This window comes from Varroa jacobsoni, unplaced genomic scaffold (genome assembly GCF_002532875.2).
Source record: "Varroa jacobsoni isolate VJ856 unplaced genomic scaffold, vjacob_1.0 scaffold_416, whole genome shotgun sequence".
Taxonomy (NCBI): domain Eukaryota; kingdom Metazoa; phylum Arthropoda; class Arachnida; order Mesostigmata; family Varroidae; genus Varroa; species Varroa jacobsoni.
This window is the reverse complement of record NW_019213318.1, coordinates 29,733-55,331: the sequence shown is the minus strand read 5'-3', so window position 1 is coordinate 55,331 and position 25,599 is coordinate 29,733. Positions and strand designations below refer to the sequence as shown.

Below are 25,599 nucleotides of genomic sequence, written 5' to 3'. Positions count from 1 at the left end.
CATCGTGTCTCTCCCACGTTTTACTGGTTAGTCCATATTTCGATAGGGGCAGTTCTCTATTACCATAAGCCATAGCCAAAACACTCTAAGCCAGCACGAAATATGGGTAAAAGCTCTTCACTGGCGATGTTTAATAGGGGCGTATTACTAGTTTGATGACCACGTGTGCAGGACAAATCGTTGATTAGCGTTTCCCTCTCTCGCTCTCGCGTCGTTTATTCTTTCTGTCTCCCTTCTTCTAAGAGCATCAATGATAGTAATGGAACGCTAAACGAGTTCATCACGATCTCACGCTGGCAAAAGACAGGACCGCAGACAACACTTTCGCCCGCTCGATTCTCTCATGAGCACTCACAGCTTTCGATCGGTTGATCGATAACAATTGTTCAATCAGTAAACGCACCCCCCCCCCATAACTACAATTTGCCAACAAACAACTCTGCCACAAAATCAACGACGACATCAAAGGAAATGAGTACAAATACAGACGGATTGAATCGGAATACGGTAGGCTCGAACGCTCGACGATGAGAAGTCGAAACAGGACGTTAGGTAGGCGGATCCCGCCGAGACTGTTGGTGACAAAGCAAAGCAAAGGCAATGGCCGTCAACGTCAACGCTCGGTTACCGAATGGCTCTCCCTAACCCACAAGTAGTATCATTATTACTCGGAACGAACGTGACCAACGCCAGAATGGGTTTGTCAGAGGAGTGGGTGTCTAAAAGAACGGCAACGGAAAACGAATGAGACAAACTGCATGTACAGACCATCTCGACTCTTCAACTTTGACAAATAACCGGTTTGGTTCAAACGGATGAGCATGGTCTTGATACGCCCCCTGCGTAGCAACCGTTCCAGCTATTATTGTTATTGTGATTTGAATGTCATATGCTTGTAAAGAAAGCATCGTACAACCTGAAAAAAGAGACCTAAGGAAAAATTTTCAGGAAGGCTAGGTTAATCAAAGGTTCCTACAATCGGAAAGAAATGAACGAGGCGCATGGCCTGGTTACGGTTCAGGAAAAAGCTGTCTTTGATTAAAACACAGAATCCTTTAAAAGTTATTCTCCAAATTGACGAAAATGTGTTACGTACTTATACAAGTGGACTGCTAAAGTGTTATACAGCCATAGAAGTTCCGCATTAACTATAGCGATTACATGAGAGGATCCGTGTTAATTAAAGCATCGGATCTAGATTTAATCGAACTTAACGTCAAAATTATCGGATTAATTGTAAGTCATTGAAAAGTATGATGATTGTTCCACTCCAACATATTGAAAAATAACTTCTTTCTTTGGTGCTTGGCGTAATTCCTCCGTTGATTGTCGTATTTCTTACAATCACTTTTTAATGTTATTTTTATGAAAGTGAGAATGAGAGTAATGGCTGTTATTACTATTGATAATAAATTTAATATCCTTGTCATCATTGCTTCAACCTAAAGCTGGTCTTAAGAACATGATTATTGCGTATAAGTAAGCACACATATAGACACACACATAAACATACACACGCGTATCACATATTCTCTTTAATTTGACCTCCTTCCAGGCCCGCTTCATAAAGCTGCACGCGACGGTGGCATAAGATCGCACGCTATTGCCACGAGAGTTGAAACTTCGAGTCGTTGCCCTACTCCTCTGATGATACGGTGAGCCGTTTAGAATTCAGTTACTAATTATTAAATTTAAGAAAATCAGAATTAAACCTTGTTTCGGTAAATTTTTGGCGAGGGGGTGTAAAACTGTATGGTCACTCCTTTTATTTCGATTTCACTTGGGCTTAATCAGCCCCACTTGGCTATAATGTTGTTATCAACGATTGTCAACAACGGACATATATCATTTCGCTCGGTGACCTTTCGATGAACGAAAATTCTCTCGTGGTACAATCACATTTGGTCGATCCGCGTTGCATTAGCATAGGCATCAAAGACATAGGTAGATAGATATACGGCCATACGGAGGAGGGAAAAATCAGTGTTCTACAATGCTAAATGCGGCGTTGGACGACGCACGAAAAAATTAAATACTTCTTATTAGTGACAGTTACTTGTACTGGCTTTAAAGTTCCTGGTCATGCACTGACGCCGCTTCGTAGGTTCATATTGTCCGATTCAAGCTGCTCATCGAACGTCCAAGTTCGTTACGGCTTAATCGTATCATACATGAATATGTGACAAAAATCGATTGCAAACGCGTACCTCTATGCGATGTAGGTAACAACCTCTAGTGGCGTAACTGCACACCGTTTCTGAGTATGACAAAGTTGTCCTGAATGAGAGCTATTAGAAGATGCGATATCATCATCAGGCACCATCGTTGCTAGTGGTACCTACATCAATAACTATGATAAATCGGATATCGCTTAACAGTGCTCACGTCATGCGCATCCACGCGCGTCACCAATACGAGTCGCTCAGGCCTGAGAAGGTTCAGGCGACCAAGTCTGACCACCAGCTAAGAGTCGAAGAGGGTAAAGGATGGAGAGATTCATCTCTGTCCTATACTGAGGATCCGAAAATGGAGACAAACTACGGGTAAGGTCGTTCGATAGGCATCGGCAAATGCTTTAAGGACACTAAACGAACGATGCTGTTGCGAATGTAGTGGTTTCAACACTGAGCTGCCCACCATAAAAAGGTACTGGCTTTTTTGTCTACATGTATTGCTGAAGGTGCGTGTTGGCCTCTGACAATATTGATGTTTATGTTGATGTCTTTCCGAAAGTCGTTCATCGCTCCGATACACCATCGTAACGTTCAGTAGGAAAAAGAAAAAGACCAAGCAAGCAAATTAATAGAAAAGGAACGACATTGAAGACATCGACAGTGGAAAGGGGTCATAGTCTAAACGTACGTCAATGGTGAACTTCAGACCAACGGTAGTGGCAAGGGATTGCATCGACCGGATGCGACGACCATTTGAGGCAGCGCATCAACATAAGACCCACCAGCCGAATTAATACGAAGGACAATACAAACACAGGCTTATATCAGAAAAAGGCCAATGTCATGAAGGTAATGTGAGTTTTTACAGTACAGTTAGTAAGAATACAGAAAGAACCCGCCTGCGACCAGAAGCTAGCTGTTCATGGCATAAGTGTGAGCATTGATGCTTCACAAAACACAGTTTCATGCAATAATGCATGTGTCTAAGACAAACTATGTGACAACAGTCAACGACAATGTAACCTCGCGCGTTAAAAAAAATCAAGGATAATGAAAACCTTCACGGTCGTAAGCGCGCTCTATACTCCACGCGGCAATGAAATTATGTACAATACGAAGACAACTAATGTGAAGTGATTAAATAAACTCGAAACGTAAGGTATGTCTATAGCTGACTTGTATTCCGGTTAATCGTCACGAAAAAGAAATTGAATTCAACATCATTTGTCATAAAAACAGCCCGCTCAGTTTGTGGCCACGTATCAAGTTCAGCAAATAGGCCCTCGAATCGCCCCTTTGTACAGCTTTCGCCACCGGCATACGCAAACGCCAGTCAGAAGCGAAGGACACCTCAGCATACAGGCCAGACCCAGTCGCCGCTGGGAATTCAAAAGGGCCACCAATTCATTAATCAGTGGCGGTATCGTCGAAAAGAACAGTAAGCAGCCTTACTGTTTCGTCTCTCCGATGAGATTTTCACGTTTTACTTTCAGTATATCAGGCGTTCGCTGTTTCTTTGTCTGCAGCAGTTATAATGCTTTAGAAAATCTTTGCCGCATGGCAGAGTAGCAGCTAAGACGAACCATGCTCGGACATTGGCAACGTTTTCGATCAGATAGAATAACCTGTAAATAACGTTGATTTGTCGATCAGACGATACGTAGATCTGGCTGTATGCCACTTCGTCGTCTCTGATATCGAAACGTCATCAGCAATTTCATTAGGGCCTAACAATGAACTGTTCTCAGTTGTCGAACGACGGCAACCGTTCTGTCTACAGATGATCGACGGTGGACGCTGCTGGCGTTGCTGATACCGCAGCGAACCCCTCAGACATTCGTAGGTATCTCTGACCGGACGCCGGTTAGGGCCTGTGCCAATCTCTGCTAATGTCACTTACGAAGTGTGACAGCAGCCGCTGCGGCCGACAGTGGTGAGCGTCGTGGCAGCGCTGTCGCCTGCAACGCGGTCCTGCTGAGTGCCTCTCGCCTTTTGACCACATCGGGCGCAGCGACCACCCAGAGGGCGTTGGGCCTTTTATCTTCGGCCGACGCAACACCGAACAAGTCCGTTCGGGGTCGTCAATACAAAACAGCAATGAACTCGGTAACAACCACAGCAATGGCACGGTGTTGCTGATCGCCAGTTAGACAGATACAACGACAGTAAACAATAGTCATCGGTGCTTAGAGATTAACACTCGATCGCTATTGAACAACTGCACAACGGATTATCGCTTCGTGCCTAATAATGACAATGACGATGATGATGACGATGAAGGCCGCGACGTGCAGGGTAGGACTGCTCAACCGTGACCTATATAATTATGCCAGTTATCGCTGTAGGCTATTTGATGACAATGATAGATTTGTACATTTGCGGAACGAGGGCGCACGTCGAAATTGATTAATATAATGCAATAGTACTCAACAGAGCACGTATGAACGTGCAAAACTTAGACAAAAATGGACATGGGCTTTAGGGCGGCACAGTACAAGGAGGAACAGCTGTATATTAAATATAACATATTTATTTTTAGTTAATATTGCCAGCTCACTGTATCACAAAGCTCTGAGCGAGGCTACAGACTTTAAACGGATAACTAAATAGGTAAATATTTGCTATAGGGCCCGCCTTAAATTGGGATAGCATATGATGCATTCTCCATTGTACACGCCCGAATAAACGGATCAAACCCAAACAACTCTCCAAGCACGAGGCAACATTTAAATCCCATCGTAATTCAGCGTTCGGATCTTTAGGATTCGCCGAATCCGTGAGATCGTCGATTTCATCCAGCTATTCCATCTGGGGCAATGATGATGAGTAGCGATCGCAGCAACGTGCTCTTAACTTGCTCTTCCCGTTTTCTGCACACAGAATCATGCTGTAGTGTTTTGCGTTGTAGGTGTGCACGTCTCCAATATTTACCCCCCTTCTCCGTTCCTTTCCGAGGCGAGGCGAGTTGTCCGTTTTGCTCACTCGCTTTGCCGCAAATAGTCATCGGCCCATTGTTCCACCGCTTGATAGCACAGCTACATAAGATACTACTGCTTACAACTCCGGACACGGCTGGGCCTGAATAGTCAATCATGTATGCCGGACGTAGGATCGTATTATCGAAGGCGTCGAGGGGCGCGCCTCGACGCGACTACGACGACAGGAACAATAGCAGGCCATCAGCAAAGCTGACACCATCGAGCAAAAATATCTAACAGCGACAATCACGACAACGGTTCGGGTATACAGGTACAACACGCGTTCTGGACTGGCGGTACATTACGGAGACGACCGGGTGGTCCTGCGATGGTTCGTAACCGACGCAGGCCACTCCATGATAAAAAGGACATCTGATTCTTTTCCGTTCATCTTCCTCCTACTGTTGCAGAGAGCACAATCATCTTTGACATCGTAATCGAAGAGAACAAAAAGAAGCTGACGAAGCAAACGACGTGTCGATACTTGCTTGGCCACCACGTCACTGGCGTAACGTGGGCCAATAGTCTTTCTCTTTCGCGGCTGTTGTAGGATGATACCGATGATCACACGAGACTTGGAGATCCGGGAATTCCAATGGCCAGGCCAGTCCTACAGTCAGGGAAAGGGCCAACTTGACTGATTATATCAGCTGCAGCTATGTCTAGTGCGTTTTATAGTTGACGCTGGAAACATCGCTGCAGCGTCCACAATTGAGTTGAAACGAGATCGCTCTAGGACACAGCACCCCCGTTTAAGGGGGTGGTTTTGTCATAGCAACGTGTGGCGCCACAAGATAAATATGAAACAGAATGTTAACTTGCTTATATTCGGGTTATGCTATATATACGGGATGATATTGAACTATGCCACTGCTGGAACAGAAACGAAATGTGAGTGCTGTCCAGTAACCAATTAATTTTGGCTGGTGCGGACGTATCATCATAGTTTTAATTGTCAACCCCCACGCAAACACCTTGTTGTGTTAGGTGCCTTTTGCTAGAAACGGACCTAGAGACATTATTTTGGCATTCACGTAAGCACCACACTAAACATATTAAGAGGAAGCTTTCAGATGAGAACTGTTTTAATACGCACCTCTTGACATCCGGATACACTTTCCTGAGTGAAGCTACCACTAAACTTAGAAGACACTCACCCCTTGCTATTGCTGAAGGTCTCGTAGGACAAAAAGCAACTACCTACTAGCCGCGATCCTACACGGGGCCTCTGTAAGGCTCAGAACGCAATATTCAAATTTTGCTAAGACCAAAATGTCCTTACATTATAAGGAACTTGGCTTATCGAAAAATATAACGTTGTCTCATGTGGGCACAGAACCAAAGACTTTAGAGTTGTGCACTTAACGTACGCATTGCGTCCAAATAGTGCACACGCCTTACACACATATTTTCGTTCTTAAAAATTACGATCAGAATATGCAATTCCATTCATTGTATAACTGCAAGGCCAGACGAGTTTGGCCAAACCTACTTTGGTGCCATCTCAAAGTTTTCGAACCACATAGACCCCAGCAAACTCTATGACAGCTGTCGGATAGACCGCGGCATACACTGCGTGCACTGCCATTGCAACCCACTGTACACTCCCTTCTCGTTTTTCCCTTATGCCACAAGTGAATCACCTGCAATATCGGCCATTACATTGTTATTTCTAGGTGCTGCTGCTGCTGCTGGTGCAGTAACCGCACCAGAATCAGCTGTTCCTGTCGCCGACGTTGTTCCGTGGCCATTTTACCAAACTGCGGGGCCAGCGAGAGCCCCGCTGGCCGCTCTACTCGACGCTGACGACACCGGCGATAATAGCAACCCGCGCGCTCTCTTCCCTCCTCCTCCCGCTGGTCGTTGTCTTAACTGGTGGTCTCAGTGGCAGCAGCGTTGGCGACAGCAACGGTCGGCGTTAGTGGCGGCCGCCGTGGACGAACGACTTATGGCTGGTAATCGTGCTTTCTCCCCGAAGCGACAAGCACCGCCCCTTTTTTGCCAATGGAAAAGGCGGGACGTCATCAAGCGACTGAACAACGATAGATGGATGTGTATTTATACAGATATGTACAACTCGCTTGGCTGGTAAGCTTGAGAAAGCGCCTCTTCGGATCATTGAGCATAGGCCGTAGTGGTTAGCGGTGGCGACTACGTGGTTGATACCAACTCACAACGGACGCTGCTGCTGCTGCTAGCTATACAAAGCGTTTCAACTTACCCCGTCATTATAAAATATCATAAGCATTGCTGCAGGCAGTAGATTTGTGGTGCCCGAAGCGAAATTTCAGTACAAATTCAGGCCCGAAGTATCAGAATCGTGAAAGCATGTGCTGACCTAGAATGTTCATAATGATTTTTGAAATGAATAAGATGTTTTAAAATTTTGAGTTGGTGGACTTAGTGGTGGTTTACGCAGCCGGAATATGCATAAATGATATATATATAGGCGGAAAAAATCCTTTAAATAGACCTTACCGAAGGCGGCCTTGTATAACCCTTCTAATACTCTAAGGCAAAGAGAACTCCTTTATTGCAAAAAAAAAAAAAGCGAACGATATAATATAAGAAAATGCTAAAAAATATGGCAATTAAATTACATAGCCTTGTCATCCAAAAGTCAGCGAGCTTTACGCACTATGATAATCTAAGAGGCGTATATGATAGGCATCGAGTCCTACGTCGAATCCTACCGTCGACCTTACCGTTATACACGGAACTCACACGGCATCGTTAAATACTATCAAAAATGATGTCCTATTTAACGAGAATATTTAAGTCATTACAATGATGCAGGTAATACCTTAGAACCAAATTGAGGTCGTAGAGTTTCGAACAGCTAACCAGCTCAAAAAGTATTGGACGTTGCAGACCTGTACCATGCCAACTAAGCGTTCAGGGACAAGCGTCGACGAACATTTGATAGGGCTCAAGAAACAATGATCCAAACACTTTTAAAGTTTCTTTTAGTAAAAAAAATAAAACGAATGCAAGCAATTCCCCTTGATGAAGTACAAGGTCGCGAAGTATCAACTCAAGATAGGTTGAGTATGAAACACTTTGCCAGGAAGCATGTAAAATAATCCATCTATTATGTTGTAGCATCCTATTCCGTCTTGCTATCGAAAAACGACGTTCTAGCATGGGGTAATCGTGCGTTGAATATTTCCAGCATTTGAGAGCGTTTCTCCATCGAATGTAATGACGGACATTATTACATTATAATACCTATAAGTTACTTGACTCTCGAAGTAAAGTTGAAACCAATTGCATTTCCAAAGTCAGCTCAGTTGAGCGTCGTTCCCCAGTAAATACCCCCCCCCCCCCCCTAACACAATATTTACAATTATTCTACGCGGATCAGTTGCTCTGCCCGTTTCTGTCGTTATAACAACATCGTCTGCTACATTTGCTTCTTAGCGATCCTATGCAAAGCTCATCTATGTATCCAGCTAAAGAGCTTGCGTATTTATGCCACAGCATATGCTATCACTGATGTTTTGTTGTTCGGTTCGGTATACGCCGACATCATGCGAAAACATATTCTCCCCCGGCCCGGCGCGACAGTCGCATACAGATTACATACAGATGTCACGGATTACGCCGCTACTAACGAAATGTTGTCTCCCTAAACAGACACATTTATCTGCCGGGCCAATCCCGATTACCTACCTACCTACGTAGCAAGCCAGCTAATTGTACAGGCTAACGGTCATCTTTACACGTTCCGCGCTCGTACGAGTTTCGGCGAGGCCACATAGGTTCATTCAATTATTTTACATAGGCATGTTGCGAACCACCTCAATTCGTTGCTGTTTGTGAACGTTCGTGTCTTGATCATGTTTCGATCATGAGGTGCTGCTCATTCCTCGATCTGTTCCCGGCGATACGGTCGGTCTTGATCGTGTCAGGTCGGCGGCCTGCATCCATGAGTCGGCCCGTATATACCTTTCGACTTTCTTCCACCCTCTCTGCTTGTTGGCCTTCTATAGCTACGCTAGTCTGAAGGTGGCATCGATGTGAGTGTCTCCGTGTCCGCGTTTGCCTGCGTGTGTTCAAGCCATTCACGTTGCGGCAGCGCCTTCACTTAGTTAGTCACTCAGTCAATCGGTCGGTGACTCGCAAGGTCCATGGCTATAACAGTTGCGATGCCGGCCTGTGTGGTCCTGTTCGCCGCAAGGAGCGTGTAGGCAAGCGAGTGCGCGCCTCTCGATCAATTCGTCGCCTCGGCTCAGGAGCACGTTTCCTTGTGAGCGGCACGGGGTCTCGTCAGTGTTCTACTGCTGATGCTGCTACCGCTAAGGCTGACATCGGGCTATTGGGACCCGCTGATGGCCCATGCTGTCTGCCCGCTGACTAAAGCAGCGCGGACCTCCAGCGAACAGACAATGATTACTTCTATCCGACTGCCGATTTGGCTCGACTGATCGTAAGATTAAGTGTTGCGACCTGGTGGCAGGTCGCCGGTTTGTTGGCTATGTACATGTACAAACATGTGGACACATATCGGTTACGTGGTGTGATTCGAGCTCAAAAATTACTAGTACAGGGTCTCCGAACAATTGGCAAAATCACTAATCAAAAAAAGAGCTCGTATTTAGCGTTACGTCACGCACGCAGGGAGTAATTAGACGGATGTCGTTTCAATGCTAACGTGTTAGAAAACTGCCTCTCCTCGCAGTGCTTCATCCGTATACCTTCTAGCAGTCGGTTAGATCACACTCGCTATTAGTGTTTGCTTTTTCTGCCGGACCCTTTGCTAAACTGCCTGGTTCTTAATCGTGCCCTGAACTGGGTTAGGTATGAGTTCTGCTGACACTCGTTTTGGGCTGTGCCTAATGTTCTAATACCTGGCTGCAGTGCCAGCCAATACGATGAACTGGAAAAGGCAGAATGTTGACGAAAGCTTCGTATAGGGTAGAAGCACAAATGATCTTTCGACTATAATCTGTAAATCGATAAGCAGCATATTTGCTAGCTTACTTAGACCCCTTATTTTATGGTGTTACCGGCAGGAGTCTATGAGTGTACTAGCCGTAATCATCTTATCCATGTCGGTATTCGCCAGTCTGCTACCCTATAGTCTCGCAGCAGTCCTGTAGCTGGCAAGATACATAAACAACTGAAATATGGTCACTTGGTTTTATTTGAAGGTCGTACGTATACTTGCGCTGTCGTTTGCTGTTCATTTTACTATGACCATCTGTTCTGTTGCAGTATACCAGCAATCTACGACATGTGGGTCTGACCGCACGGCATTAACGAGGAGCATATGCAGAGATATGGGACGACAAATGGGGGCAACTTTCTTAGACACGAAAACAAACAATAGAAAACAAGATGCCGTTACACATTTACACGTGTATATATATATATATATATATATATATATATATGCGTATATAGCCTCCGTGAATCTAGCCGTCAGCACCATCGATAATAACATAAGTCGTATCAGACCATCGTCATGATCGTTGTCACTGAATCACTTCGGACTCACGACTCGGATAAAATAGACGGAATCGTCTGGTCCATGGTGGCATTCCACCTATTATATGGATCGGGCCCTAAATATGCGGCGCCGTACGAGGGGGTCTCCTTCAAAGATTCGAATAGATTAACCAATGTTTGCAAATGCCATCGCTGATAGACTACTGTCTATCTCTAGCCGTTTTGAAAGGCCGCTGCATTTACTGTCGGAGCCGTTAGTGAGGGCGCCATTACTTGGAGCCGGTTTAGAAGAAGCCATGCACTACGGCCGCTTTGATCTCTGTCCCCTCTTTGGCCTTCATACCCCCTCCCCTTCTCGCCCTGCCTTCGCTCCTCCGCGTGTTCGGCTGGGATGAGAAATCGTTTGTAAGTCCGGCTGTGCGTGAGCACAGGGTGGTACTCACGGCCTATCTCAGGCTATCGAGAGCTCTTTCCGTCGACTAACTAATCTGTGTACCGCTACCATGCTCCGGGTGATCGAAGTGTCTGAGCACGTTAATGAGCATACGATAATGGCGCCTCGGTTTGTCTACCGTTTTACTCGGGGCAGTTGTAGTTAGCGTCGACACTTTGCGATTTTGTGCAGCAGACGTTTCAAAAATCGATCTATAGATCAGTATTAACAACAGCGGTTTAAAAGAACCACTAGAGACAGGTTAATTGAGCTAGTAAGGCTTTTATTCGGTTTTGAAGTATGTTAGTATTGTTTTTAAACGTTATTAAAATGAGATCGTATTCTGTACATTTCATATCTCAATAGTCGACAGGTAGATGCAGGCTATTGAAAACTAGAGGAGGATCGCAGAATCACGCAGTGACTGATTGTCAATTAGCTGACGAGGCTCTGGGAGATAAAATAACGTACGCACACGTTCAGTATCTATGGTCTTATCACTGTAGATAGTTCGCATATTTAAGCAGCGCCGATTTATCAGCTAATTCAGCCATATGATCGTAGGTTAGGTAGCTGTCATTCAGATCAAGTCGGCCACTCAAAATCGTCTGCTTTTTCGGGACAACGATTGTACCCTGTGCACAGAGTTTAAGGCCTCGATATACACATGTTTGTCATATATATGGCTGTGCTCTCTTTGCAGCGTGCTTTGGATTAACTCCATCGACCCACATTTGCTACTCGATTATCTGTAGACTATTACTTTTTAGAACGGTGGCCAGTTTCCATTGCTCTGTTGTTACGTTCACTTCATAGGACCAATAGTACGACTTAGGAACCGGAGACGATAGTCGACTATATCGTTTGTCCTGCACACCGGTAGCTTCGATGGTATCATTTGGTAAGGTGGCGTTAAGCCAAGGATTTCACAGCGCACTTCCGCGCATCCGTCCATCCGTCCGTCCGTCCGTCCGTCCGTTCTATTGAGAGTAACAAACAACAACAATAGCAAACGCCCACTGTTCCGCTGTAGGATGCTCAGGCCAACAGTCGGCAGCAATAGCAGTGGCGAAACAACAAAACAACAATGGTAGCCGCACTTTTGTGTTACCTTCGCTTGTCGTTGAAGAGCTTCATCAGGAGCAGAAGCAGCAGCGGCGTAGAACTAAAGGCGAGCCTGTAAGGAGAAGCGCTCGCAACGAATGTCATCGAAAATAGTGTTCAGCCGAGACGCTGCCACCAGCACGGTCCACTGTTCATCTCGGCTTTATTGGCCATCACTCGTTCTCAATTCATCGTCTCTCGCAGCTGTCCGGCTCGAATTCAGGACACAGCCACAGAGAACATTGCCCGACGGCATCTACGGTAACAGACAGCGTCTCTTTGTGTCTGGACGTCTATTGTACAGCAACGCCGGCGGTGACAATAGAGCCAGAAGTAGCAGTAACAGTAATAAAATAATTGAATGAATGAGTGATGACAACGATGGCTTGTCGTCGTTGATTTTCAGTTGTTGCCGTTTATTCCTACTGCCTCGCCCGTGGCTGCAAAGCAAAAGCCAACGAGAGATAGGCCGCCGCCACCGCCGCCGCCGCCACCGAAAGCCGCTTCGACGGTGGGGCTATGGCGCCGATAGCGACAGCTAGCGGTCGACTACTGACCATCGTCTATCTACCTGTCTGCCGGTCGATCGCTCAGCCTTTAGGTCAACTGCGAAACACCTACGTTATTTGTAGATGTACTATCATTGTATACACATATGAATGTCGGCTGACTGTCAGAATTTACTGGTCAGAGCAGTCAGAATCAGTATTCTTGCTACCGACATATTGTCACGAAGGCAACTCGAAAGCCACGACCACTCGGAGACGACCAGCGGCGACGACAACTCACTCTTGATTATCGAAGACTTGGTCGCGAACCGGTGTCATTGCTGCCATATGTAGTACCATGCCGCCGTCCCTCTGTCGATGCCTTTCATTGATGACGTTGTTGTTATGCTTATCTGTTGTTACTCAATTCTTTACCAGTGGTTGGACACAGCGCGTAGGCCCCGTTCAGGCCGTCGGAGAGGAATGACGTCCGGCAAGCGGTCGGACAGATTGCTACTGCCAACAGACTGCGCAGAATGTCTAGGGGATCGCTGTGCTTTTGTTGTAGTTGTCGTCACCGGCTGCCGCCGCTGTTGTATTGTACATATAGAGTGTTGCTGGGTAAACAACAAATCGAAACATGGTCAAAGCCGGCAACAACAGCAACAACATTATCGACGACAGAAAAAAAAAAAAAGGTGAGACAGCAGCAGTGCTACCGTTGTTATCGTCTGTGGCGGTGACCGTTGATGACACCCCGGTAGAAAACAAATAAAAGGTTTCAAAGCAATAAAGGAGAACTGTTTAGGGGACTTCTGCGATTTTTCTACGCTCATATCACGTCACATCTCTCACGGCATCAACACCTGCTAACAACAGTAGCAGTAGATAGCGGCACTTACATAAGAATTGGTTTCTGGCACAGGAATGATAGAGCTATAATATAACAATAGATAGCAAATGAAAGGATTGTCTGTAAATGTTTGCTGGTACTAAAATAATGCTTTCTTATGTAGCTTTTAAGATCGTTTCATCTAACGACGGGTACGATTCATGTCAGCCATTTGCAGAACACACAGATTGCAGGATTACTTAATGATAATTCTAACCTGCTGCTGTTACCTGTAATGGACAATATTTGACGAAAATATCAACGAGTAGGCCTGGCGTAGGGTAACGGCAATGGAGTGAAGTGGAACAAACATAAGGCGTCACAGAAAGCGAGGTTCAACGGAACAACAATAAGTAACGCAACGTCGACGTTGCGTAGTGTGGTTTCGCGTAAAATGCTTTCATACTTCTTTGAAAGCTTTGCCCCATGATCTGCGATTTTTATTGTTATTTTTGTTAGCAAAGGATAAAAACTTTTTTTTTTTCCTAGAAATTTACATACACGCATACGCTTCCCCTAAGTATTTCTACCTCTGGGTCCATCCAGGCCAATGATGACTGGCACATTGTCTTTTATGTCCTTGCAATGTCGATATGACTTACTATATAATATAATTTGTTGCTTTTCATCGTTTTTTTTCAAGATTATTGTTGCTAATGCACGAGACAGCGCCGCCGTCAGGGTCAGAGCGTATTCTGTCTAGCTCAACCTTAGCTTTACGGACATCCACTTCGCGTGCGCGGTTACGGACGGGGCGACGTTCGACCAATTAGACATAAGCATTTGCCGTGGAAACATAGAATGATGCGTTTTTTGATGCAACTGACTAGTAGGTAGGAGCAGTTAGATAGATGATGGTACGATTATGCCCCTGATGGCGATAAATATGAAGTTGATGATGCTGATAAGCCTTGGGCATAAATGACTTTCGGGTTTGAAACACGACTGTGCATGAGATCCGCGCACATCGACCCTTCTGCATCAAGAATAGATCTATTGGTTGAATAGATATTGGCAGGATTTAAGAACCGCTGACGGAAGGATGAAACCCAAAATGAAAAAATCAAGTATCCACTACAACGCCAGGTGTTACTGCTTAAAAATAATGTTTATGGCTGAAATTGAGTATAGCAATATAGCGAAATATCATAATGCCGTGATCAAAGCCGCCACCGATCGAGGCTGGTAGGCTCGAAGGGTTTGTATACTAACTGTGCTAGTTAAATGTTCCTGCTTATGTCCGAAAAGTGCAATACAAATAGTATTAATCGGACACGAATAACTGGTAAGTTATTTTTGGTCGCACTTATTAACAATAAGCTTTAATTATACCCAGTTCGAGAAACAGATCTTCGATCCTTAATCGTTTAAGCTTACCTAACGGAAGCTGAAAGTATTTAAGCAGACTTGTCTTATATATTCTTCAGCGAAAAAAAAATGCGGTGCATTAACGAACGCCTCGTCGAGCAGACTGAATCAAAGCTCATTGCCTATGCAATAGCAAATTACCCGAACCTCAGACGTTGCTTGCCTTCAAAGTGATGCAGAATGCTTTCATTCAGTTATGGTTCAGCACATTAAAATAGGGTCCTATTCAATAGATCATTAAGACGTTTCCTTCCTGTATTACACATACTTTTCCCTTGAAGGTTTCATTGTAGAACAGGAGAAAAAGATCTTCATCTTTGACTTCTGTGGATCCGAATATATTTCACTCGTTCAGTTTCTCGGAACTGCTTTTAGTTGCCGTGAATAGTCAATGATTTATCAGAAGGCCTGCTCCTTATTATACTAAGCCTTTTCCTAAAGTGATCCACTCATGGAATTGATTTGTGTTTAATTTTGAGACGTTTGTCACACGCACGAGCCAGAACCACTGACTAACACATCTAAACAGCCTTCTCATCTCGAAACTAAGTTGAGGTTTATAGCCCCGTACAACGTTACGGTCTGGAAGAAGCTGAACGCGGCGTAACATTGTGTGGAGAACATCGATAAAAGGAGACGAATTGCAGTAATAGGACGTTAGGCTGCGCCATTACTGACAGCTAACTTGTATCTGCTTGTCCACTACCAGCTCTCCGCTATTTCGTCAAAAATACTATGAAGGTTGATTAAAACACATGACGACACAGGAACCGACAAGGCTGTCACCCGTCGACATCTTCAAGGTAATACCCTACATAAACACTTGTGGCTAGTTTGCGGTGGCTTGTGTGCAAAAAAAGATGTCCTGAATGCAGAACGAGGTCATCTAACTGTTTTGCAACGTTCCATTATGGCGTACTAAGCCGACGAAATAGTAAAGGCTATGATGTGAATCTACGACGTTTTACTGTGCCGACGTAATAAATGCGTATCTATGTGCTCCCGTTAATTGTACTCATCGCAAAACTTTTCAATGAGTAACAGGGCAGCCTAACAGCAAGACGCATAACTCACTAATCACGATAGTTTTACGGTTTCTGTAATATCATTGGCACCGTGCTGCGTACTGATCTATGCAAGAAACCGCTGTTGTGGTCTTAAAGTATCGTAGCTCCTAATAACCCGAAAAGCTCTGCATTGACAATTCTGCGCGAACACTCATATGCTCTAGATCAGAGGCATCGATTATGTCCTGTAGCTCTTTCGTTGAATTGTGCACTGCACTGCCTCGCCTTCGTTTCTCCTTGTTGTTCTCGGCCCAGTACTCGGCCGGGGTCCTTGCGGTCCTTCGCGAGCAGTGGGTGGCCTGCGAGCCACTGGCAACCTTAACAACAGCAACGTCCACAACGTTTTAATACGGCCTCGCTACTACTGACGCAAAGCGGACAAGCAGAGATTGATTGCACTGCTACGTAGGCGATGGTACGGCGGCATAATTAAAATATAATCAGTAGAAATATTATAATCTTTATTACTTGCTGTGTACTACTTCCATCTGGCGGTAGGAGGACTGGCACGACTGACAGCACGAAGAGCCAATGGGGATATATATATAGTTTTTTCCCCGATATGTAGTTGCTAGATGCTGCGGCCGGGCGTAAGGCGTGTCCTGGTGTCCGGCGCAGCACTGGCTCACAATTTCGAGAATGACTACGACGCCAGCAGCAACAACAATATAAAGAGCAACAAGTTCAACTATAAAAGAACGACCACAACAACAGAAGCTCCGTCATTGGGAAGAACGGCTGTCCCAGCGTACATGAGACCACCTCAAGGGCTTTAAGCGTTGCCACCACCACCACCACCACCCAAAAAATCATCATTATAATGATGTATCCGCTGAAAATACGTCCATGTGCGTTAGTGTAGCAGAGACTGTTGCTTCAGGTAACAATAAAACAGAAGAAAATCGAGCTGAAGAATTGAAGAGATGGACCTTATTGGCCTTCTTCAGCGGCGGCGGCGAAATCGGCCGACCATACATAGTCACGACACGCCGCTGGTGTTAGCGGACCTTGGAAGTCGCGGCGCCATGACAGCGCGGCTGAAAACAAAAACTACTTTGCAACAAATCACTACAACAACATATCGTTGCCTTCTATACTGGCCGTTGCATGTTACTTTGGCCTGGTCATTCTCAGCACTCATAGGCACAGTGTACATGTTATAGCAACATATACATACAAGCAAACAACGAGAGACAGCCTAGTCTTGCCTAGTGATCATCTTCACGCATGCATATTGCAAAATATGTACAAAACAAACGCTTAAATTTTCCCATGGTTTAAATTAATCTCAAGTTCAATAGAAAAGCAGACAAGGGAATTTATAGCTTTTTTTTTTTTCTTCTTTACAATTCTCAGGTATGACTGTAAAGCTTTTAATATTACTCAAAAAGAAACAATACATTTAGCCCTATTAGGAGGTGTCACATTTTCGAGACGTATAGGGAGAAGTAAGCGAGAAAATCATGAAGCTAAAACGAACGCCACGTCTTTCGGTGCGAATAGCTGCCGGAAAAAGAGATAGACCTCTATGCATTTTTGCCATCCAATCGTTGCAAATTTTTGCTGAAAAATCTTGTGTGAGTGACTAGGACACGACGCCTAGACTTGATACGTGAGCATTTTCAGAGGGGACCGACGAAACGACTAGACAAGCTCTATGGCCTTATAAATATTCAAATTTTCGCCGGCAATAGCAATGTTCAGTTCTTCTTCTGTTCGCAAGAGTAACACACGTGTCTGTACCATAATTGCATAGACATAATATACATTTATTTTCTATTGGTAAAGAGCATAGCTGTGGCTCATTCTTCAATACTGCTTTTTCTGGCAGCCGTTCCATCAGCGTTCATCATATCTTCCCTGCCAAATGTAATTTTCTCTCGCGCAGACTTTCGTGGACAGTAGCGTACGATAAAGCCAGTATATCGTACGTGTATACGGACACACATAAACAAAGATTAAGATTTCAAGCTTCAGAAAGGAAAAACGAAAGGAGCTTCAATTCCATTGGAAGGAAATCCGTACGAAGGACGACTTTCGTTGCTCTCTTGATTTGCTTCGCTAATTTTCGCGCTGGTTATTTACTCTATGGCGCGAACAATACGTGCGACGGGTAAGGGAAGACATTTCGTAGAAAACTAACCTTGAAGATGATTACAAACATACACAGATATTAATAGAAAGGGTGAGAGGGGCAACGGTGTGCGCTACCGTAAAAACGTAATTATCCGTTTAGTAATTAGTATAAAATATACATCTCGCCAAAGACGACGAATCCGCTGGACCGGGGATAATTAGTTTATCTTGATTACATAAATAAAAGACTTCGTACGCCATCTATTGTATGAAATAACAGAATTTCTATGTATCTACTAGTGTTTTTTTCGCCATCTATATTCAAGCACGATAGATGATTTTTAATATATAGATATAACTTTCAGTCGTTTATTTCGGATTGCTGCTTATCTGACCTTGTGTAAGATACAAATTTCACATATGTAACTTGTGAGAATAGCAACAAGTCCTACGTAACGTTGCGCGTACATCAATTAAGTATGCAAAAATTTAGAAAAAAAAAAAAATGTCTTTAACATTTGTATACGTTATTGTTACTATAAATAGCCATAGCTAGTAAACAATTGAATTTTACAAATTAAACGTATGTTAATTCCGTAACACTCCTTGAACTTGTGTTGTGTCGTATGCCATCTTCATTTCTCATTGAAATCTTGAATTTGTAAAGTGCTCGAGTCGCTATTACTATCCCCGGGATACACAAAACAGGTTATTACGATTCACCAAATGTACCGATATGAATGTCCGTCAGGGCCCTACCCTATCAGGCACCGCGGGAACAGATCGCATTCACGCTGCTTGTCGATACCACTCTGTCGCCTCCGACGCCTTGGCACGACTTAATTATCTAAGCTATACCGCGAGTATCCATTAACGGTAAATGCGGACAAACGATGACGCTACACCGACCAGGACAGCTCCTTATAACAGTGCGAATAGTGGCCCAGCCGGCACATATCACACAGATGTAACGTACGTCTAGAAAAAAATAGTAGAGAAACAGGAGTAACTATTTCAATTAGGCTCCAAGGAACACGATGGAAAAATAAGGGACAAAGAATACAGTCGTACGAAGCAACAAAGTGAAATATGGACGACGCATATTGGAGACAATCGATGGGTCCGTGTACGGCCACCTGCACTATTTATCTTGCAGGTCCGATTCGTTGACGCAGCAATCGGCATAAATCCATCTCAACTGTCTAGTTTCGAACTGAACAAGGAGTGGCACATTTTACCTTCTCTTCTTCGATATTTCAATGGATTTTGTATGCCACAGGTACGACTGCAACACATTTGCTTATTGTTGGTCCTTCTGCTTACTTCGAAATTGAGAACTTTCGTTGCGGGACGCAACACACCATTACGTGGTCGACGCATGAAATGGCCGTTCGTCTAACAGACGTATATGGAAACTCACGTATTACGTCAATATCGGGTCACAACAAATAATGACACTTGTTTCTATTTCGTTCGTCTTCTTTTAATTTATATGAGAAAAAACGTTTTATCTAGATGGCCATTGGACCGCTTTCGAGGCGAGCGGTTTTACTGACAAATACAGGTAGGTACATCATTACTGAGCCAGTATCGTTTCCGCGTGTGCTGTGAACGAACGACAAAGCAGCACCACCACATGTACAAACAGTAACAGAGAAGAGACCATGTCAAACTTAAACACACTATTGTACATATAGACTTCGTCCATATATATGTATATAAGACCTATATGGGTATATACATACATAGGTAAGTTCAGACCTGGACATAGACGGTTCGTCCTGTGCCGCGAGCTAGCCGTCTGTATGATGGGACGCCTAACGGCGATACCGGACGCAAAACTCAAAACATCGAGGCGTTACCTTGTACACGTCAACGAAAAGCGTTGATTGAAACTTGCAGTCACATTACCAACTATATATTAAACACTTCCAATTTGTTCGTCATACGAGCGGTGCATGTCAGGCCTGCATCTACTACCGTCTGTCTCTCTGTCTCTGAAAGCCGAATACTGCGAAGCTGAGTAGAAAGATCGATCACCGTCATAGTAGCAATAGTGACTCGTTCAGACCTGAACAGCGATTGTACAACGAATGGGTGTGCTGTCGGCACAAAAAAAACGCAGGGGATCTATGTCTACGCGGCACATGAACAATCAGGCCAACGTCTATGTTTCAACGCTGTCAAATCAAGGAGAACTCAAGCAAATCTCAAACAATCGCCATAGGTCACTTGGTCAGGGGGGCGCTCGTTAGAATGTAACTAATAATATACCATTTTCAGCTGTTTTTGTCACCGGGGTACAGTTTGCCGGTTGTTCGATTGCGGTATTGATCACGCTGTTGCAGTTTTCATTAGTGCCACAATGTGATTTTTCCGTTCTATAGACGATTTATTAGAAAGACGGATGCAGTCCTTTCGTTGTCGCAATAAATTGTTATCAACAATTTTATTAATATTGTTATCAATTAACAGGACTAATATGAGTCAATATCTACTTCAAATATGAACGCATTTTGTTGCTAGCAATGTTCTGTACGGAAAATAGCTCTCTGAAATCCGTCAAACTTCGCACCGTTTCTAAACGGTTTACCTGGCTAATCATGATGCGATTCTTTTTTCTATTCTCAGCTATTATTATTATTATTATCACGCAGCTGTTACAGGCTGGCACGTATAAAACATTCTTCTTAAAACGGGCGCTTCAAAACAGAAAAGATGGCGTGCACCATAACCAAAAAATGGCCTGGTAGGTGATTTGGGTGAAAAAAAAGAGGCCAATATAGGTTAAATATTTTTTTTTTTTTTTTTAGGAAATGTTGTCATATACAAGGTTAGACAAGCCTTTTCATAGAGCTTCTATCCTAACACATCCTTAACTCGTATTTTTGTCTTTCTGCAAACAATGATGAATACTCCTTTTTCAACCTACTATCGTTTCATACGGCCCATAAGTTGTTGTACAATGTGCGTGCTGCTATCTACGAAAACAGGGAAAAGGAAGATGCAAAGAAAAGCTGAATACACTTACAGTCATCTTTGATGCGCGAATCTGGCGCGAGGATTCCGTCGATAGTGTGTTTATGTTGTTTTGTAGTATTTCCGCAGGCAATGTTCGTCTGAGACTGAACAGGGCTAGTACTCGGGCCGAAGGTTAAAGGACTACTCGACAGTGGACTGATTCCCAAACTGGCTGGACTGTGATTATTCATAATGTCCTGGTTTAGGCCGAGCTCGAACATTTTTTTATCATCATCGCTCCCGGCTTCAGATGTACCATGCTCGTAAGCACCGCCACTTCCGGGCTGATCGCTACCGTTTCCACGAAGAAGTCGAGATATTGAACTGGTAGACGGTGCCGTATTCGAATCGCAAATGCCCTCTTTAAGCAAGCGATCTTTGATCTCCCAAGAGAAGATTCGGGGATTTTCTCTTCGATAATCTTCGATTCGTCGCTCTACGTCAGGTGTAGCGACACGAGGTTTCGAACCGCCTATTACTCCTGGTCTAATTGAACCGGTCTCCTGAAATAGTATACAAACACACAGTGGTTATCCTTTGACGTCACTTCCTGCAAGCATATGTACATCGTTAATTCCCATCCTATATTTTTTACAAAGGTACATCGTACCCATATGTTGTTCTAATATAACAGACGCACAACTTCTCATTAGAGAAACGTACATCGTAGCAGATCATATTGATAATTCCCTATGCCCCTTTGGGCCACTAGACGCGCGTTTAAAGGTATTATTTTCAATTTGACATTGATCTACATATGGCAAGCCTGGAAACAGCAGTGTGTGTTTGGTTTATGATACTTAATGCAGTTCCGCTTTAATGTTGTGCAAAGTTGCCCCTCGTGAAGTGTCACGTAGTGTTTTATATTACTAAGATACTCCGCGCGAGTCAAGGTGGCCTCTTTCGTCTGAGCGTGATAACCTAGTTGTTAGTTCTGTGATTACAAAGGTTGTGTTGAGATTTGTTCTCCCCTTCGTTCGTGTTGTTCTTGCTGTTGTTATTGTTGTCGTTGTTGTAGTGAAGGTGAAAGAGACTGAACACACAGGGTGTTCCGCACCACCTTTAATGTTATTAATTGGTGGTTGCTGGCCCACGTAGTTGGTTCTTTCCTTTTCCCCGTAGTTGATCCTAGTTTCTGAACTAAGCGCTCAAAGCAGCGGCCTTTCGTAGCGTTAGCTAGCGAGATGAGGCATCCATGCGTCGCACACATCTTGAAATGAAATATTTTTGCCCGCCGTGTACTGCCGTGATCCACCAACCATAATGATGATATGCCATTTTGCCTCCAGCGCCATATATAGAAAGACACTACAAAGTCTTACTTTGTATGGTTGTACCTGCTATTCTGTTAGGCGATCTCACTACTACTCTCTGCTCGTAAGTAATGACTGAACACGCGCTGCACAGCGATCTTCTCACATTAATTGGCGAGAAAAGATAACAACAAACACAAACGACAGGACCTGCTATTATGATAACATTGTTGCTATTGCTGTTATGACAATGACTGACGAACTGCGCTGAAAGGACCAGCTGACCAGCACCAAAGGACGGCGTCCGTACAGGCGCTGGACGCCGGCTCCCAGCAGCCTTTGACCGGTTGAGCGGAACGCGCAAGGTATCAACCGACAGGTAGAGAAGCTATTGTCGTACGGAAGCGCAGAGCGGCAACCGCAGTCGCCAGCGGCTCTCTAACAAACTTGGATACATCTACTTCGCCTCCACTCATCCTGTTTTCTGCATATCATTTTTCATGTACTTCGCTCCTCACCGTTGTTTCTTCACTCGATACGTGCTTTCAGCTTCGGCTGTTCGCTGTACGGGTCCCGTCTTCGTCCCTCGGTGTGCAGTAGTTTTCGTCGTCGTCAGGGGCTAACGCCTAACCCGCTGCCATTAATGCTGTGCCCGAAATCGCCGCTACCACCAGCATTAGCGCCCATTTAAAATACTTACTTGTATTTATTAATATCAAAACAATTATTTAGCTGCTACTGGACAAAAACAATGATCATCAGGAAGAAGCAGAGCTAAGGGATGCTCTGGATGGGCAAAGAAAGAAGAGGGCGGAGGGGGATTCAACAGCAGCAACAACAGAAACACCACCGTCACACACAGTGGCGGAATGCAGAAAGATAGGCACAGTACACCAAAAAAAAAAAGAAAAACTAAGAAAGATGATGATCTACCATAAGAACGACCACCGTCGACGATAACAACGTTGACACGAGGGCAAGATTAAATCGGCTGCGTGGTACAAGGGCACCATCGTCACTACCATAAGCAGCAGCGACGAATAGGATTAACAGCAACAATTAAAAATAGAAACATAGTAACCACAATGATAAAAAAAAAAAAAAAAAAAAAAAACAACGCGATCATCACAACTCTAAATGCCACAGACGTAACTCTGGCCTCTCAAAGGGGGAAGAAGTTGAACTGGGCGTGTAACCCAATCCCAAGAACAGTGCTCCCAAAGCGGGGCAATTTTTTAGTATAGAGCATGTACTATTCCGGTGTTTAAGCTCATTACCGACAACCAAGCGTCAGTAAACAGGGATGAAAGCAGTTTTTGAAAACAGGAGCTTCTGCTTTACAGAAGCGCGGGGTATGCAGAAACTCAGCGAAATTCATTGAAAGAGGTAGACATACCAGAGAACGATCCCCGTCGTCGGTACATGACGACATGACTGAAAAATAGTACGTTTCACAGTATACATCATCCAACTAGGATTAGTTGCAGTGCGTAATGATTGCCATAGGCCTTCCGTTCGTATCATTTCAGCGTAAAAGCGAACTCATGAGGCATTCTCAACACTTGAAGAACTCGTGCCTAGCATGTACATCCTCGCTTGATCAAACACAGCATACTCACTCATTGTCCTTAGCGTTAATAATAAACCAGCGTTTATGATAACTGATCTAGTTTTTAGTTCAAAGCTCCGTCTTCATGTTGTCACTTGATGCTCAATAACAATCATTAGTCGAAAGAAAAACACTGCCAAAATATCACCCCAATTACTAGCACGTTTATGACGATTACCAGTGGGTCATTAGAAAGCAGTAATCGCCCACCGCCTGCTAATATCACTGGCAGCGACGTTGTCGCGATCATCGTTAGACAGACGCAGACACGTACAACTACTAGAGACGTTGAAGCGACCATCGTTAATTCACTCAATGAGTAATACGAATAGTTACAAGCTGGTAATATCCTGAGCGTATGATCGTACAGTTGCCCATAGACCTCCTTCCTCCACCAACTCCAACACCGGAATTTATCTCTCGCCGGCCTAAGCGGAGCCAATTGATTAAGCAAACTCGACCAATTTGCCACTTAAGTGATCAATGCCGCTGCTATTGTTGTCACTGATGTTATTTCTGCTGGTCGAGTTAATCAATTTTTTTTTATCTTGATGCTAGGCTCGTGTCCGTAAACACACGTCTGGTAGGCCTGTGGTCATCGACGCGTCACTCGTCGCCTCCGGTAGTCTGCGCGGGTCGAACGGTGGCGACAAACCCCAACCCCAGCGGAAAGAGGAATTCATCACGAACGCTTGCTTATTCTTTCAATTTACGTCCTTATCTTTAGGACCACAATAACCATTTATCGTCTATTTGTTTCGTGTTATTACTCTATGGTCCTACACGCCTGCTCTCACTCAAGAATGGAACTGTTGGAAATAGCCGCAGTCGGCAGGACGTGTCGAGTACGAAGGCCACAGTTTTGCAACAGGACACATTATGCTGAGAAACAAGAGACGTAAGCTGTTTTGTCCTATCATTCAGTTACTTGTAGTCACGGCGGTCTTGCAACACGTCTCCGTCATTTTTCGCTGCTGTTTGAGCTTTCGGCTTTACCTTTCGGCCAGAGGTTTTGTTCCAGGTCTCTGCGCCCTTCCTTAGTTATGTGCAATCTGCAGGGATCGGATTGTTGAAGAGAAACAGCCTATTATGTATGATACCGCGACGAAGTATAGATTATGTATTGAGTACGCCAGTGAAGCTTCGTATCCACAGAAGACGAACGTAGCCGTCACTTTTTGTCAAAGGCATTTGCCTCCTAAACCTTTACTCAGGCCGGTAGGTCGTCTTTACGACTCTTATAGTCGAATAGCCTTTCCTGGAAAATAACCCTGAGTAATAGAACGCCTTAAATGTAAAAGGGCACGTGCATTTGTATGCTAATAAACATGTTCGTTTGTTGATTATTCAGTTTCTCAAACGCTATATCCCCATAGAGGTATTCTTGAAGGAACTGCATCGAGGTAAATAATTTTGTAAACCTGAGCTGCTCAGAGATCTAGGCGATGTGGCCGCTGTTTCTCTAGCCATCGTAAAAGCAATGAAAAACTCCCGATTCCCTGAAGCGGACGGCGGCCAGTTTCAGCGCCCCCTGATATCACAGAAAGGTGTCATGGCATGGCACAGTACAAACATGTAAATCTGTCTTGAATTAGCGTGCAAGCAAATTTTAACAGAACGAAACTATTCAAGGGTGCCATATGGAAAATAATTGCTTATCCACATAGGCAACGAAAAATGTACTT

General features: G+C 44.4%; 1 protein-coding gene and 1 long non-coding RNA gene across 2 annotated transcripts in view; one reads left to right on the top strand and one right to left on the bottom strand.

Annotated features, from left to right (window-relative positions):
• LOC111260253 (uncharacterized) overlaps window positions 1-8,107 on the top strand; it is an 11,357-nt gene extending 3,250 nt beyond the window's left edge. Inside the window, exons 2-3 of the long non-coding RNA XR_002680206.1 lie at window positions 1,556-1,655; window positions 6,829-8,107. This is a non-coding gene — a long non-coding RNA (uncharacterized LOC111260253). The remainder of the gene's footprint in view (window positions 1-1,555; window positions 1,656-6,828) is intronic.
• LOC111260250 (uncharacterized) overlaps window positions 1-25,599 on the bottom strand; it is a 51,034-nt gene that overhangs the window by 16,766 nt on the left and 8,669 nt on the right. The window contains exon 3 of the mRNA XM_022832849.2: window positions 21,324-21,555. Within this exon, the coding sequence (XP_022688584.2) occupies window positions 21,324-21,555 (232 nt within the window). The remainder of the gene's footprint in view (window positions 1-21,323; window positions 21,556-25,599) is intronic.